Below are 16,511 nucleotides of genomic sequence, written 5' to 3'. Positions count from 1 at the left end.
ATATGTATGTATGTATGTATATATGTGTGTGTGTGTGTGTGTGTGTGTATATATATATATATATATATGTATATGTATATATATTTTTTAAACGAATGGCATTAGCTATCAGTCTACTTGAGTCCTATCACTACAAATTCTAAATCAAATCATCATTAATGTTATCAACTATAAACGTGTTTCTCCATGTCTGTCATCTAATATGTTTAATAAATAACAACAGAAGAATCAATAAATGAAAGAGCCATTAAAAATGATGTAATTAGCAGTAAAAATACCTTAATTTTATAGGATAAATGTTGCATTTTCTTCATGTGAGAACTTTACTGTTCCGTTTTTGTTTGCTGCTTAAATCTCAGTGATAATCAACAATAATGTGTTGCTCTTGCCAGTTGTTTTGGGAGGTAAAGTGACAATGTGATGTGACTTGTGTAGAGAGCAGGAAAATAACCTAAAACATATGTCTGTCAAGTAAGATCCTACCTAAATGTACAATGACCAACAGTGTCAAACACCACTCGGATGTCTACACGGCGTTATTATCAGAACCACTCATAAGAAATGCAATTTCATTTCATTAATTTATGTTTGTAAATTCACCTATAATATTTAGTCAGTATTTCTTTCCATTCAGTATTGCTTATTCTTAGTGTTTTGTATTATTAATGATTTGATTTTAACTAATGTGCAATTTCCTGATTTTGTCCTCCATACAATAATCCATTGTTACTAGCAATATATGATAAGCTAAGTCTCAGAATAAAATTAAATGTAATATTGTTTATTTAAAACAACCATTTAATTTTGTTGAATGCCCTGGGATTATTCTGAATGAATGTACACGACGGCTCAACATCTCTGAAAATAAATGAGAAATATATGTTCCTAAAAATTGTGGGTTAAGATAAATGGCCATATTGTATCAGCCTATGGATGGGTGAATAACATTTCACAAGTTTCCTGTTAAATGAGCATTTGGTGCCGATAATGCCTCAAAATTGTAGTGGTTCCAAACGGACCTAATAAAGCATTTATTTTGAAGATCAGTGTTAGAAGATTGTAATTAAATCCAATGCTATTTGCTGTTGTAAAATAAAAAATAAAACATGAAAAGTTCAATGAGGATGGTTATGTTTTTAACAAAAACTGCATGATCACAATACTTTTTCATTGCTTGGAGATGTCCTTAACATTTGTGCTAAGACAGTTATAGACTTAGAAACACTGTTAAGTCTACGGTTTTACATATCAGGATGTACTGTAATGGAAAAAAATATGTAACCCTTGACAGGAATTAAAATTTGACAAATAAAACCTGAAATGAACGACATTTGACATATTACACTGTGCCATTATTGATAATTAAAAGATTACACCTTTCATTTCTGACTTCATTGGAATTGAGATTTCTCTGCTCGGTGTGTCCAACCCAACAGACAAGGAAAAATCAAACACAGAGGGGATTTTGTCTGACTCCTGCTTGTCAGTTTGGTGAGCCACTGGGGCACCTGACTCAAACAGGCCATCCTCCACAAAACCCTCATTTATAAAGTTATCTAACCCCTGTTTCAGTGCAGATAGCTAACAACAGAGAACCACTTACTGCTTCAGAGATAAAGAGTGAAAGTGGACACTATATCCTTGTTTTTAACATAAAACTCATTGCAGCAATGAGTGACTGCAGCTTTTTTTAGTTTCCTTATTTTCTTTCTTTGCTTAACGTGCTTTAAAATCTTTAATTTCAAAGACTCTTTAACACATTCCAGCTTTGAAGACGGTGCTAAATCTATGACAGGTTTTTAGAGTAGGACTCCAAAGTGTAAATTAACGTTAATACCTATAGTGTTTCATACTACTCAAGATTACAGGACTGAAAGCACTTTGACTCCGCCTTTTTAATATTACAGGAAGTGAAGTACCCGCAACATACAGGGTTGTGGGGGGCGTGGATTTACCACTGCTTTTGATTTCTTGGTGTTGTTTTTTTGTCTGTGTAATATCATGACATCGTAGGTATCGAAGCGGTTGGCCAGATGTTTTAACGCAACGTTAGCGTTGTTCGTTAACTTGTCGTTTTGTTATTCATGTTGCTAGTTTTGGGGCGTAGCACTAGCTAGAGGCTAGCTAGCTAGCCAGGTTTAGCTGAGCTTTTTTGTAGCTAACAGTTCTCTGAAAGACAACAGCCTTAATCTTTAACAAAGAAGACTTGGTTAAGAGTAGTACCAATGTCACTCCAGATTTACATGTAGTGACAGAAGTATTAGCACTTATGCTGGGGCATTAACAGCGTCGTTAACCGTTCACGTCCCTGCAGATGAGTGGCCCTGAAATCTGATTGAGCCGGGGAGTTAGCAAAAACATGTCCTGTAAGTCAACTAAAGTGGCTCCGAGTGTTGATTTCGACCACAGCTGCTCTGACAGCGTGGAATATTTGACACTTAATTTCGGCCCATTTGAGACTGTTCATCGCTGGAGAAGACTCCCTCCGTGCGATGAGTTTGTTGGTGCAAGGTAAGGTGTGGACAGATGAGCAGCAGCAGCATCTTCACTCAAACTGAATACCTGTGGTTTTACTGAACTTCATGCGGCTTCACGCAGGCGCAGCAAGCACACTGTGGTGGCTTACAGAGATGCAATATATGTGTTCGGGGGAGATAATGGGTAAGGGCTACAAGACTTCTGAAGACATTTTTCAGATATATGTGTTATTATATGTATGTGAGACTTCTGTGTCACCCAACAGCAAAAACATGCTGAATGATCTGCTTCGCTTTGATGTGAAGGACTGTTCCTGGTGTCGGTAAGGCTATAGCCTCACAGCCGCAGTTGGTTTGATTTTACTTCGTTGCAATACATATCACAATCCACGGAATAACCCAGATTAACACACATTTATGACTGATGACTGAATGTAGTGTAAAGCGCTTTGGGGTCCATAGGGACTAAGTAAAGCGCTATACAAATATAGGCCATTTACATTTTAAGACCATCATAGTGTGCATGCAGTGAGTATCAGAACAAGGAGCACTAAAAAGTAATCATAAAGATCAGTTTATTTCCACAGTGGACACTTTTTGAAAGTATTACAATACAAGACACCAAATCAGCCAGAGTATATATAAAACATACACAATCTTAACCATATAATAAAATAAAAGTTGACACATGTCTATAATTCACAGAGCTTTCACCACTGGAACGCCACCTGCCCCCAGATACCACCACTCAGCTGTGGTCTATGGCAGCAGCATGTTTGTATTTGGTAAATCCTTCATTATCTATAAAAAATCCTTTATTTTATCCATTTTAAACTCTGGTGGCATTTCTGTAATGTTCAAATTTGATATTTTCTAGGGGGCTACACTGGAGACATTTACTCAAATTCAAACCTGAAAAATAAAAATGACCTTTTTGAGTACAAGTTTGCTACAGGACAGTGGACTGAATGGAAAGTGGAGGGAAGGTAATGTATTAACTCGTTTCTTTTTAATAATGACCAAACATTGTTATTGTGTGCCATGATATTATTGTATCTTGCCTCTGTGGTTCCCACCCTTAATACTTTAGGGTCAGGGGTGTCAAACTCCTGGCCTCGAGGGCCGGTGTCCTGCAGGTTTTAGATCTCACCCTGGGTCAACACATCTGAATCAAATGATTAGTTCATTACCAGGCCTCTGGAGAACTTCAAGACATGTTGAGGAGGTCATTTAGCCATTTAAATCAGCTGTGTTGGATCAAGGACACATCTAAAACTTCCAGGACACCGACCCTCGAGGCCTGGGGTTCAACACCCGTGCTTTAGGTTCTCTGCAGGATAAAATATGTTGGAAAAACTGTGGGCTGGTTTCGCATGTGCCTTTATGTTTACTGGCTAAACTAAAACTTTGGAGGACCTCACACTGTGCACAGTTGCCTTCTACTATGTCCTAGCATGACAGCCCCCCCAACTCCAAAATCCTCTATTCTTCGCAAAATTGCTGATAAAAGTTAAGCCCACCTCCTTCAAAAATTAATTTAAGGTTCAAATTAATCCCATAATATCTCTAATCCTCAGTCTTGCAGTCTGCTTAGTTTAATCCAGGACAAGCAAAATCTACAACTGTTTTAAGTCTTTGCAAGGCCCTTTGAGGTACAGAGGCAAATAAAAATTTAGTCTGGGACTATACTTAAGTGTTGTCTGTGAAACTAGTCCTAAAAATCCTGCATCTCTGTTCCAGCTTGCCAGTGGCCAGATCTGCACATGGGGCCACAGTCTACAGTGATAAACTCTGGATATTTGCCGGTTATGATGGAAATGCCAGGTATGTATGAATTTTTTATTTCATTTTCTGCAGATGTATTTGTTTTTGTGCATAACCTTGGTGACTATTTCGCCCACGTATAGGTTGAATGACATGTGGACCATCAGTCTGCAGGACCGAGAGCACGCGTGCTGGGAAGAGGCATGTTTCATTCATTTTCACAACAAAAGAGAACAACATTTAAAGTTAAAGACTCAGAAACTCTTGGTCATTGTTCACGTCTGTCTTTGTGTCCATCAGATCGATCAGAGTGGTGAAATTCCCCCGTCTTGCTGCAACTTCCCTGTTGCCGTATGCAGGGACAAGATGTTTGTGTTTTCTGGACAGAGTGGAGCCAAAATTACTAACAACCTCTTTCAGTTTGAGTTCCAAGGCCACATGTAAGCAGCACCCTTTTTTATATCATTCAGCTACTTATACTATATTTACCAGCATTACCCGACACTCATAACTCCCATGTTCTCAGGTGGACACGTATACCAACCGAACATTTGCTGCGTGGCTCTCCTCCACCTCCGCAGAGGCGCTATGGACACACTATGGTTGCCTTTGACCGGCACCTGTATGTATTTGGAGGTGCTGCTGACAACACCCTGCCCAATGAGCTGCACTGCTATGATGTTGACTCTCAGACCTGGGAGGTGATCCAACCCAGCCATGACAGTGAGGTATAAAAAAATTTGGAAAATGTTCATTGTGTTTGTGATATCATTCATTTGTTGACACAAAGAACTATGTTAGTAGATATGGAGGTGGATGAATGATATCACAAATATTATTTATTAGGACAGTAAATTATTAAACGAGAACACTTTGTTCCTGTACGCTCCATTCCTATCTATTGTACTATTTCTTTATGTAATGCAAACACAATATGTTTGGAAAAGCTGTTGAGTGATGAGCCATTTTGAGTTTACTTACTTTACATTCTTCGTTTCTGTAGACAGTCTGCATTTTGTTGCAGAAATTTGTGCAATTTATATTATTGTAAATCATAGTGGTATGGTGTTCCTTTTGTGTCACCCCAGATAGGAATATAAAACACATGTAGGTGAATTTTACAGATATGTAATTAAACTCTATCTTTTTTTGTTTTTGTTTTTTCTCAGATGCCCAGTGGGAGGCTCTTCCATGCTGCTGCTGTGATTCTGGATGCCATGTACATCTTTGGCGGGACTGTGGACAACAATGTCCGCAGTGGGGAGATGTACAGATTCCAGGTTGGTGTCAAATCACCTCATTGCTGAGATATACTACCATAGTTAAAAAGTCTGTCCTGGCTTAAGATTGATTGCTAAAACTTTCACTTTTGTAGTTTTCATGCTACCCAAAGTGTACCCTCCATGAGGATTATGGCAAACTGTGGGAGAACCGTCAGTTCTGTGATGTGGAGTTTATTCTGGGCGAGGTGAGTTTTCATTGCTGTAAAACTGGAAGCCAAGCCTCTAAACTGCTGATTAAAGTTTCAAGGTGGGGTGCCGGTTTAACTACATGGGTTTAGTAGGTTACCAGTATGCTCTGCGGTTGTTGCATGGGCCTAGGTTCAAATCTGTCCCAGACACCTTTGCTGCATGGCTTCCCCCTGCCCTCTTCCCCAGCTTTCTCAACTGTCTTCTTGTAATAAAAATGGTAAATGGCCTGTATTTGTATAGCGCTTTACTAGTCCCTAATGACCCCAAAGCGCTTTACATATCCAGTCATCCACACATTCACACACTGGTGATGGCAAGCTACATAAAGGCTCACAAACCCAAAGGCAATTCTTGAAATTCATGGTGACTCCCACATGATCTGCCAAACTTGTTTTTTTTTTTTGTTGTTGTTTTTTTCCACTTGTCTGACTTGACATTGTTGTCTTGTTTGCAGAGTGAAGAGAGAGTCTTGGGGCATATCGCCATAGTGACTGCAAGATGTCAGTGGTTGCGGAAGAAAATCTTGCAGGCTCGAGATAGGCAGCGACAGGTTAGGACAATGCACCAAGTGCATCTCCTCTGACACATACAAGACTGTCAGTGATCTCAGAAGATATTTATAAATGTGAAAAATCAGGCTGATTATGTAACTCTGTAACCTATCCCACATCTTGGAAATCAGAAACACGGTGAAATGGTGACACAACTTCAAGCACCTGTGTCACAATTCAAATATTAAATGGCAGAAGGGTTTAGAATTGAATCCACATCCTCCAACCTGCACTCTTCAAGCTGTGCGGCATCATGAAATGAAACACCTTTTTAAAAAAATTTTTTAAAACAATGAACACCGCAGGAGGGGAAACAATTAGTCGTGATCACATCATGATTGGTTGGTTTCCATCTCCACTGAAATAGGTTAGAGTGGCGATATTGTCATAAAGAAAGAGTAATGATTTGGTAATTATCTATAATAAAAGGCTAGTGTTTGGTATTTGTTCAACAATAGTGTTGAAGGGGAAAATCAAGGAGTTATTGCTCGTATTTCTTCAGACACTCATATTTATAGAAAATTAACTCAGTCCAGACTTAATGCGCAAAGTGAAGCTGCAAATGTAATCATTTTAGTTAATTTTCAGCTCATCCGCCATGGCGAGGCGTCTGTCGTCGGTCCACAGTTCACAAGAATATCTAGTCCTACAGTATTCGTCAGAACTGAATCAAATTTAAAGGTTGACCTAATTGGGTCTTCACCCAAATTGTGCGCAAAGTCAAGGTCCCCATTTTAGTAACCCGTGAAATGTAATGGACTGGATGATGAGCTACATTCTCTAAATTTCAGTTTTATGAAAAGTCAGTGAGGCTTTCACTACAGAAAAGGTGCGGCAGCATAAATATTGCACATTTAATGCTTTAATGAACATATTTATCTAAGCTTGTAGGTCTGAGGCATCAAGATATATAATATAAGCATTTGTAAGAGTAATGGGTCACTGGTGTATTCACTGAGCCAGAATGATAATTGCATACTTTACTGCCTTACAGAAGACAAAACAGGAGAGCAGTGAGGATGAAGGAGCAGCTGGAGGCCCAAAAGATATGCCAGCAGGCAACAGGCCATCGGGCACACAGCCGCTGCTGGAGGTATCCATCAGAGAAGCGGAGGCTCAGCCTTTTGAAGTCTTAATGCAGTTTCTCTACACAGACAAGATCCAGTACCCTCGCAGAGGTACCACTCTGCTCATGCTTCTCACATTTGGTTGTTACCAGTCTTGCTGCAAAAGAGAGGGAAAATGTTTATTCGTGTGTGTATCTGTCTACACAGGTCATGTGCAGGATGTTCTCCTGATTATGGATGTGTACAAACTGGCCCTTAGCTTTAAGCTTTCCCGGCTGGAGCAGCTCTGTGTGCAGTACATTGAAGCATCAGTCGACCTGCAGAATGTTCTCAGTGTCTGTGAAAATGCCAACAAACTGCAGCTCGACCAGCTCAAGGTACGTCCAGATTAAATGTTAACAGCGGAAAAGCGTCTTATACTGACCTCTAGTGGTTAAAGTTTCTTAATTTCACTGCTTTTCAAACTGTTGGGCTGGAACATGGACGACCATGGTAAAAAGATGGAGTGAGGCCAAGTTAAATGAATATGACTTTAGTCTGGAAAATAAACAAACAAGAGTTTACGGATGCTGTCCTGCTAACATTTTGTTCATTAAAACTCAAAAAAAGTTGTTTCTGATTGTTTAAAACTTATATATCTTCCAAATTGAGTTGATTGGTTCAGCTCCCCATCACTACCAGATCTACTGCCCATTTGCGCATGTGCGAAGGTAACTCTACTTGGACAAACTGCCCGAAATGCGTTGACAGAAACATTTCAGGGATTTTGAGTCATTCTGCGCTCCAGATGCGTTAAATTTTTTTTTTCCGCGTTAGTCGTGATGCCGGCTTGATCTGCGTTAACGCTTTAATTTTGACAGTACTAGCTATTATGACACTAATACCAACATCTTTTTTTCTTTCTTCAGGAACATTGCCTTAATTTTGTGGTTAAGGAGTCACACTTTAACCAGGTTATCATGACGAAAGAGTTCGAGCATCTCTCCACTCCCCTGATAGTGGAGATTGTGCGACGAAAGCAGCAGCCTCCTCCTAGGGTGTACTCTGACCAGCCTGTGGACATCGGGACCTCCCTGGTGCAGGACATGAAGGCCTACCTGGAGGGAAGCGGCTTTGAGTTTTGTGACATTATTCTGCTGTTAGATGGTCACCCACGGCCTGCACACAAAGCCATACTAGCAGCTCGGTCCAGGTAGATCAGCGTAGATTTTATGGATGGGTTGTTTTGTTTTTGTTTTGTATTTTTGGTACCTTACTTAAGCTGAATTTGATTTAATGTGGATTTTATGCTCCTGTGCCGATAGTTGACTCTAGGTCTACTACTACTAAATCTACTCTAGAGTAGATTTGATTGCTTTCTGTAATGGCTTGATGTTGTATCACAGTTGGTCATGGTCCATTTCAGCTTAATGGTGTGACTTATCCTTTTGATACTGTTACTCCTCAGTTACTTTGAGGCAATGTTCCGCTCCTTCATGCCCGTGGACGGTCAAGTAAATATATCCATTGGTGAGATGGTCCCGAGTAAGCAGGCCTTTGAGTCGATGCTGCGTTATATCTACTATGGTGACGTGAACATGCCTCCAGAGGATTCCCTGTATCCTTTTCAATTGTAGAGTTTTTTGGGGTTTTTTTTTTAACTTTAACATTTCTGCAAATATAAATAAAAATGAAATGAGTAAAGATAGCCTAGATAATAATAATGATTAATTAGTTAATTTCTGTCTAAAAACAGACCTCAATACTTTTCTTCTGTTCAGGTCCTTAAAAAAACACAACATATTCCTACAGAGACATTTGTATCGAGTACAGTTTGTATCACTAACAGTAAAACTGCTGGCTCATCACAAAAGAACTCAATATTTAACATAAAAAAGGTGTGAACTTTTTATCTGTAAGTTAGAAGATGGTGATGTTTAAGTTAAGAGTTAGTGTTGGTTAATGTTTATAAATGGTTTTATAAGTAGATAAGTTCAGGGACACAATGAAATAATTCATAAATGTGTCAATGCCAGAAACAAAATAGGGCCTAAAATGTTTCTGTTATGGAGTTGTTAAATTTGCAGTTTCATATAGTGAGTTTCTAAATCACACTGAAGCTTTTTTGAAAATTAAGCCACATGGGTTGTCAAAGCACCCGGCCTTCCTTTTTGGTTAACGTGAGTTTCATTGCGGTAAACTTGGTTTACATCCTTGACCCTGGATTAACAGCTATCTGTTTGCTGCACCATATTACTATGGGTTTTCTAACAACAGGCTGCAGGCTTACTGCAAGCAGAATCTCGAGATGAACGTCACTGTGGAGAATGTCTTGCAGGTATTGTGCTTTCTCCCAGGGGGAGCAGTGACCTAATTGGACAATGCAGTCCCTCACTTTTGTACAAAATAAATCATTTCTTCACTCACTTCTCTCTCGCTATCCTCTCTCAGATTCTTGAGGCAGCTGATAAGACCCAGGCTCTGGACATGAAGAAGCACTGTCTCCACATTATTGTCCACCAGTTCATCAAGGTGGGTGGGCTTGTATCCGAAGCCCTGGGGGTTTGCTGCCCACTCACTGCAGCTGAGCTAACCCTCTAGTCCCCTCTTCTTTGCGGGAGACTGACACCTTTGGCCTCTTAGTGGATCACCCTCCATCTTCTGCGTGAAGAGGAGACTGTTTACAGGCTGGCCGGCTGTACAAGCACCTCATCACATTGCGATGAGGTGTCGCTCTGATTATTGTTTGTTATCCAAAGGAACAAAGAAGCACTCAGTTTTCACTTTACTTCACTGGAGTGTTAGCTCTGCTGTATTTCTGTTAAGCTTTTATCTTCCTTTTATCTTTTATCTTCATTTTGTTGTGCATGAGCAATCAAGTGCTGCTTATTCCCCATTTTTGACTCATTGTCTTATCTTAATTTGCTGTTCTTTTTTTCATATTTTTTTTTTGTTCTCCTCCCCTCCCAAAGGTATCCAAGCTCCCCAACCTGAGGTCTCTCAGCCAGCTGCTGTTGTTGGACATCATTGAGTCGCTAGCCACACACATATCAGACAAACAGTGTGCCGAGATGTGCTCCGATATTTAGGACGGCTCTTTTCTACTCTTGCAGAAGCCATACATCCCTGCTCCACTTAATCATTCCTTGCATGTGTCATACCCCATTCAACTGATGCCTTTTATCCACACTGTATCGAGTTGCTATTGTTGTTGTTGTTGTTTGTCCCTCTGCATCTCAGCGAGGAATGAAATCAGTGAAGGAACCAGATTGTACCTAGAATTGTTAAATAGTGTAAAATTATCTTTTCATGTATAACTCTGCTTTTATTTATTTTGTACAGACAGACCTTTTTTGCATTTAGAGATTATTCTGCTCACTGTTGCTTTGGCATTTTTTTTTTGATAAATATACAGGTTACTGTATATTTTCATAATTGTGACAATAGAAATGGATTCAATTTCATCAGATGTATCATCTCAATAAACCATCACATCTATTAAAGTCAAATGGGTTATTTATCTAAATCTCTATTCATTTAAGTTTGTATTATTTACATATGTCTTTTGTGGTAAAGAATCCAAATCATATGAAAATAATTATAATATATCTCTGTGTTAAGTACTGTTGCTGGCACATGTCTTTGTGATAATTCTTACCATTAACAAAATCTGTGTATCCTACAATACTGAACTTAGTATTTAGTGATATTATTCTGTTATCATGCACTTGAAGCCTTAATAAATCTCTTACAGAATGAGTCATGTGTTCTGTGCCTGTGCTCTGATTCACCAGTATACCAACGTGATTGAAGTTTGTGCGCAACCATTTTGTCAGTTAATCAATAAACACAAAGGAATGTGTCAAAAAACTGAAGTTTTTCTGAAACCACAGAATTGATTGATTTAACCTCTCTTTAGAAGCTATCGTCACGTTGTGTTATCACGAATCTTCTGGGCTCTAGATTCGTGATAACACTACACAAAAAGAATAAAGTCATCTGTTAGAGTCTCTAACAGATGACTTTATTCTTGAGCCTGTTACGGATTCAAATATTGGGGATGGATACAAGAGGAAAAAACACAATAACAACACTGGTCCGGCCGGGTTGAGTCAAACGATGATTTTAATGAGCACACGCGTGGGAGATGGACACTGTACGCAGACAGCATCAGATCGCAAAATGGCGGAGCATTGATCAAACTCTTATAGCCTCTAGTGGCCCCCACCTAATCATAAAAGCCTGAACATTCACATGCTTTCTCTCACTCAGCGCCTAAGCTACGACCTTGGCTCCCTGTTTATCTGCTCCTGCTGAGATGGGGCAGAAAACTCCAGTATGTTCTGTTCTCTTCTAATCAGACAAATAAGGCGATGACTTTCTGCGAACAGTATTTCTTATAACTCAGCAGTATAATGCATCATAAAACAATATCATTCATTCACAATAAATCAGCAGTCTAATGTAATGCAAATCAGTTTAAGAAATGCAATAGTTATCACCTTCTTCTAATTCAGGAAAATAATGCAAACTAAGACTACATAATAATTCACAATCTTTAATTAAGGGTCTAACATGGCATAAAATAATATTATAATCTCACAAGCCCAAACCTAACTTTTAAACGGCTTTTAAATCCTACAGCCATCTGTGCAAAGAGCCGATAACTCCATTACGTCAGCTTTGCCTAAAACTACAGCATTGGCCTTCCTCACTGGCTTTATGCAGGGACCATACTAGACTGGATCAGCTGGCAGGTTGTTTTGCTGTTTTTAGTGTTTGGGGTTAAAGTGGGGCAGCAGTCCTCATCCAGTCCAGCAGTATAATTGTTAATTTTAAACAGCTGATGTTTAAAGTGAAATATTCAAAGACACTTTTGTTGGCCTTACTGGTGCTAATCTAAAATTCAGACTATTGTTGCAAACTAAAGCCAGTGCATCTTAAACACAGTGTGAAAAAGCTGAAGGTCAGACCTTGACCTTTCATTAAATTAGCATGTCCGTCAGGGGTCTCAGTTTCCACAGATCCATGCATGATAAGTTCAGACAACACTCCCTGGTTTGAGCGGATGAATTCCTTTTGAATCTGCAAGGTTTTGCACTGCAACGAATTTGGTTTACTCACGTGATCTAAATTAAATTAAGTGGTTTAATTTTAATTATTAATTTGAGATGTGTTATAGGTTCTTATGTATGTACTGAGGTCACCCTTAATAATCCCAGTATGAGATGAATAAAACTAAAAGAAAAGTATTTTCTGAACGTTTATAGTAAATTTTGTTCATGGGACTAAGACAAAATGTTTGTCCTAAATGCAGAGGCATTATATTGGTTTTCTACAAGCTGGCAGTTGTACTGCAGGATCTGTAACAACCCACAGAGGAATTCCCAAAGTGCTGGACTCTTTTGGACTTTTGTATTGCTGCAGTGAGCACAAAGTGCTATTCATAGTAGAGGTACTTGAGAAATTTTGCAAATCAAAATAAATATCTTAAACAAATAATATATAATCAAAAACGAAAGACCATACCTCACCTAATTTTGCTGAAACGTTTAAAGTTGTACTGAAGTTCACAGTCACGTGAAACAGTAACTTTTATGTCTTTCTTTTTTATGTGCCCCTCATGCACAGGTTGCTCATGTTTCATTCAAGTTGACTTGTGCAAACACACGGCCCAGAATCCCTCTGCTCATATCTGGTTTCATTTAAATACAGAGTTCGTTGTTCGCTGGGATGACATTGAACACTGAAACCAAACAGTATGGCCGTTGTTATGTGGTACGAGATTTTCTCCTACTTATCAGGTGCATTTTCTTAAAGAAGTAAGAAGTGGGCCGTCCAGGTCTGTCCAGCAGGTGGGACGAGCTACAGAGCCACTTGGATGGCTTACCTAACTTTACTTAGATTTGGACACAGAATCACAGCACAGACTTCACTGCACAAAGGCAGAAGATGGTTTTTCTAACAGCTAAAATGATGCAAAGGACCGCGCTCTTTGTGACGGTTGGAGGCTTGGTGACATCTCTGATCACCACCTTCCTTCCACATTGGAAAACAATGAACTCTGATCTCAATGAAGTGGAGAACTGGTTCTCTGGGCTGTGGCACACCTGCCTCTACACCGAGGAAGTGGGAATTCAGTGTAAGGCCTACGATTCCATCATGGGACTGCCGTTGGACCTACAGATCTCCAGGGTGCTCATGTCAGTGTCTATTGGTACTGGTGCTTCAGCTGTACTGGCTGCTTTCCCGGGTCTGGAGGGGGTTGAGATGTGTATGGAGCCGCCTGGTGTGAAGAGAAGGCTCCTCATCTTTAGTGGGGTGCTGTCCTGGGTGTCTGGGCTCACTACTCTGGCTCCTGTGTCTGTTGTGGCCTATACAACTGTGGTGGACTTCTGGGACGAGGGTTTTCCTGATGTGATGCCACGATGGGAGTATGGGGAGGCGATGTTCTCCGGATGGTTCGGAGGACTGGCACTGGTCATCGGAGGGACTTTGTTCTTTGTAGCTGTGTGCATGGGCGACTACGACCAGCAGACATCGAGTGTACCAAACAGCCCACAGGTGAAGCAAAAGACACAGCACTACCTAAAGACGGAGGTTTTATAACTTGCATATTCCCATATGTGTAATATCTGCGTGTTCATGTACGTTATATGAAAGCATGACAGCCTGTGAAAGATTACAGTAGTTCTACCGAGAAGCACAGAAGTGTTTTTGGGGCCCTTTTGTTGTTTTTTTTACTGGATTTCAAACTGGAAATAAAACTTTTTTTTCTGTGATCTCTGTTTAGAAGAAAAAAATCTGAAGCAACTGTGTGCGACACATTTTATTAAAACAATGCGAGACAGTAGATGACTGCTGTAGTTTTTATTCTTGTTAAAGCATTGGAGGACAATTTATTTAGTAGAACATACACACCATTGGAACCTCACTTAATGGTATGGTAGCTAGTCAAAATAACATTTTGGTTGAATTACTCATGCATTAGTTATAATGTTGAGTGATGTGTGCAATAAGCGCACAAAAGTATGTCATAAAGTTTCAAAACATCAGAAAGGAACCTACTAGCAACATAATACCAATTTATTAGCTGAACTGAAAGATGAAGAAACTTAAAGAAACCTAAAATCAGCACACTAAACAATAAGTAAACAGCACTCGGGTCGGTAATGAAAATGTCCCACATTAGTTGTGAGCAGAGTCTGAGTGCTCACTGCCGTGCAGGAGTGAGTAAATGAGCAGGGGTTGCATTCTTGAGCTGCAGCTCCTCTGTGTTGAATTTCATTTCATGGGGAGGGGGCTTGGTGCCATCAGCTCCTTTTAGAGCTTAATGTACTCTGTTGCTCACTGTTTTTGTCAGAACTGATGTAAACTGTTTTGTTTTATTTCACCAAAAAAGGGCACTGATGTTTCTTTGGCTGGGCGATGTACGTTATTAGCATTTACTTACTGATTGGTTAAAATCTAATTAACAGGTTAAATCTACCCCTGATAACTACTGGCATTAATATTTTGGCAGAGCATTTGTTTTATAAGCCATGAATGATTCATTCACTTCTCCCTGCTCTCTTGATCTGGCTTTTTAGATACTGCAGCTCTCTGTGACCCCTGGCAATTCAATTAAACTGAGTGATGTGTCAGTGATGTCAGATGGCCTTCCCTGCACACTGGGCGAATCTGATAGTTCATCTTGTCGTGCATATCCACACGCCCCACCCTGGCTTTCACTCAAATATGCTTTTTCCATCAAACAAGAGCAGTGCGTGTGCACCTGTCAGCTGTCAAACATCAAATTAGTCCATGTGGAGAGTGGAAATGATCTAATATGATCTCTATTCTTTTATAATATGTTTTGTTTTGTTTTTGTGTTTTTTAAAGTGAAAGCATTAGCATTCTGAAAACACCATAAAGGTTTTGGTCCTGCATGCTGATCATCACCCGTGTCACTGCTGTCATCATCATTTCCATAGAAATGAATGTGTGATTATCAGGTGAATGACCTTGACCCATCTCTCCCACAGTGGGAGCATAAGGAATGGAAATAACTCAAGAGCTCATTTCTATAAGACTTAGTAGGCTATACCTTTGTAATCCGTTTCCATGCTACCCCCTCACTGAACCCAGGATTTACTGCAACAACTGCACTTTTAGGCTTTCTTCCTCTGCTGCACACACTGATAGAAGTGTAGCATTCACACACACGCGCGCTCGCGCACACACACACACACACACACACACACACACACACACAGTAAGTGCACCTTCGGTGTTTATTTTATGTTCCCTGGTGGTTAGTGTAACTACAATAAATCCAAACACTGGTAAGTTTTAACAGCAGATGATGCTCATGGAAGCAGCATTTACAGGGAGCAGCCAGTGTAATAGGTGGGCAGTCATTGGGGCAGTGCTTTGGGGAGGGTAGTTAAGTCTTTGATCAGGTTTAGCTGGCAAGTCAGGTCTTTGACATTTGAAGGCGAGGCTGAAAGGGTCTGAACAGAAAAGCAAGCCTGGCGCGCGCGCACTCACACACACACACACACACACACACAGAGAGAGAGAGAGAGAGAGAGAGAGAGCGAGCGTGTGTGTGTTTAGGAAAGAGAGAGGAGGGTTGGGTGGAGGAGAGCAGGGAACGGTGAGAATTCATGCTGTGTTAGCATCCCCTCAGCAACTCCATCAATACCGCATACAGCTGAGAAACTGGCAAAGGTCCTCCGTGCTGCGTTTTCAGGCTCGGACTGCAAAAGAGAGCAACTCCCACGACCGGTCGGCTCAGTGTGCTGCTCTTGCTGCTCCTGCTGCTGCTGAGGGGGACTCTGAGAGGGGCAGAGCGCACACACGTACACTCACCCACACACTCACTCACTCACTGGAGCCTCTGCTGCATCAAGAGGAAGAAGAGGAGTGCGGAGGAGGGTACGGAGGGACACGCAGACTGGGAATACTAGAGCCAATCCGGAGAGGGAGAAGACTGCGAGGAGACCCGTGCTAATATGCTGCCGTGGTCCGCAGGGACGGCTGAGCACCAGGGACTTTGACAGGATCTCAGTGCACCTGCTCCATGCACGCGGGTAAGACCCTTCACATTCATTTTACACCAGGGACTCAGAGTTTGAGGTAATTACTTTATATGTGTTTATGTGATGCTGCGTGTGTGTGTGTGTGTGTGTGTGTGTGTGTGTGTGTGTGTGTGTGTGT

At 40.5% G+C, this 16,511-nt stretch overlaps 3 protein-coding genes across 7 annotated transcripts in view; all 3 read left to right on the top strand.

Annotated features, from left to right (window-relative positions):
- The first annotated feature begins 1,898 nt into the window (after positions 1–1,898).
- Positions 1,899–11,163, top strand: lztr1 (leucine-zipper-like transcription regulator 1). Of its 2 annotated transcripts, XM_014339372.2 has the most exons (20): positions 1,899–2,210; positions 2,315–2,511; positions 2,599–2,661; positions 2,744–2,800; positions 3,183–3,262; positions 3,355–3,463; positions 4,218–4,301; positions 4,385–4,442; positions 4,542–4,681; positions 4,768–4,969; positions 5,411–5,521; positions 5,617–5,709; positions 6,168–6,263; positions 7,259–7,442; positions 7,539–7,708; positions 8,240–8,523; positions 8,779–8,928; positions 9,543–9,648; positions 9,762–9,842; positions 10,283–11,163. In XM_014339372.2, exons 2-20 carry the CDS (start codon positions 2,360–2,362, stop codon positions 10,397–10,399), a joined length of 2,337 nt encoding a protein of 778 aa, XP_014194858.1. In that variant the 5' UTR covers positions 1,899–2,210; positions 2,315–2,359; the 3' UTR covers positions 10,400–11,163. The 2 variants fall into 2 exon arrangements, with proteins under 2 accessions (XP_014194858.1, XP_014194857.1); XM_014339371.2 differs by having other exon boundaries at positions 1,899–2,511.
- Positions 11,164–13,205: 2,042 nt separating this feature from the next.
- cldn26 (claudin 26) lies at positions 13,206–14,064 on the top strand. The gene has a single exon (XM_005940167.3). The coding sequence runs from the start codon at positions 13,263–13,265 to the stop codon at positions 13,917–13,919; it is 657 nt and encodes a 218-aa protein (XP_005940229.1). The 5' UTR covers positions 13,206–13,262; the 3' UTR covers positions 13,920–14,064.
- A 1,732-nt stretch (positions 14,065–15,796) lies between these two features.
- LOC102302289 (apoptosis inducing factor mitochondria associated 3) overlaps positions 15,797–16,511 on the top strand; it is an 18,084-nt gene continuing 17,369 nt past the window's right edge. For 2 of the 4 annotated variants that reach the window (XM_005940163.2, XM_005940164.2), the window contains exon 1: positions 15,799–16,384. The gene's annotated coding sequence lies outside the window, so the exon portion shown is untranslated. Of the gene's footprint in view, positions 16,385–16,511 lie in introns of all 4 variants that reach the window. The other 2 variants (XM_042227682.1, XM_042227681.1) reach the window with 2 other exon arrangements.

Source organism: Haplochromis burtoni, unplaced genomic scaffold (assembly GCF_018398535.1).
Source record: "Haplochromis burtoni strain Fernald_Lab_line unplaced genomic scaffold, NCSU_Asbu1 Contig_276, whole genome shotgun sequence".
In the NCBI taxonomy this organism is placed as follows: Eukaryota; Metazoa; Chordata; class Actinopteri; order Cichliformes; family Cichlidae; genus Haplochromis; species Haplochromis burtoni.
Note: the sequence above shows the minus strand (reverse complement) of the source record. Positions and strands in the feature narration are given on the sequence as shown.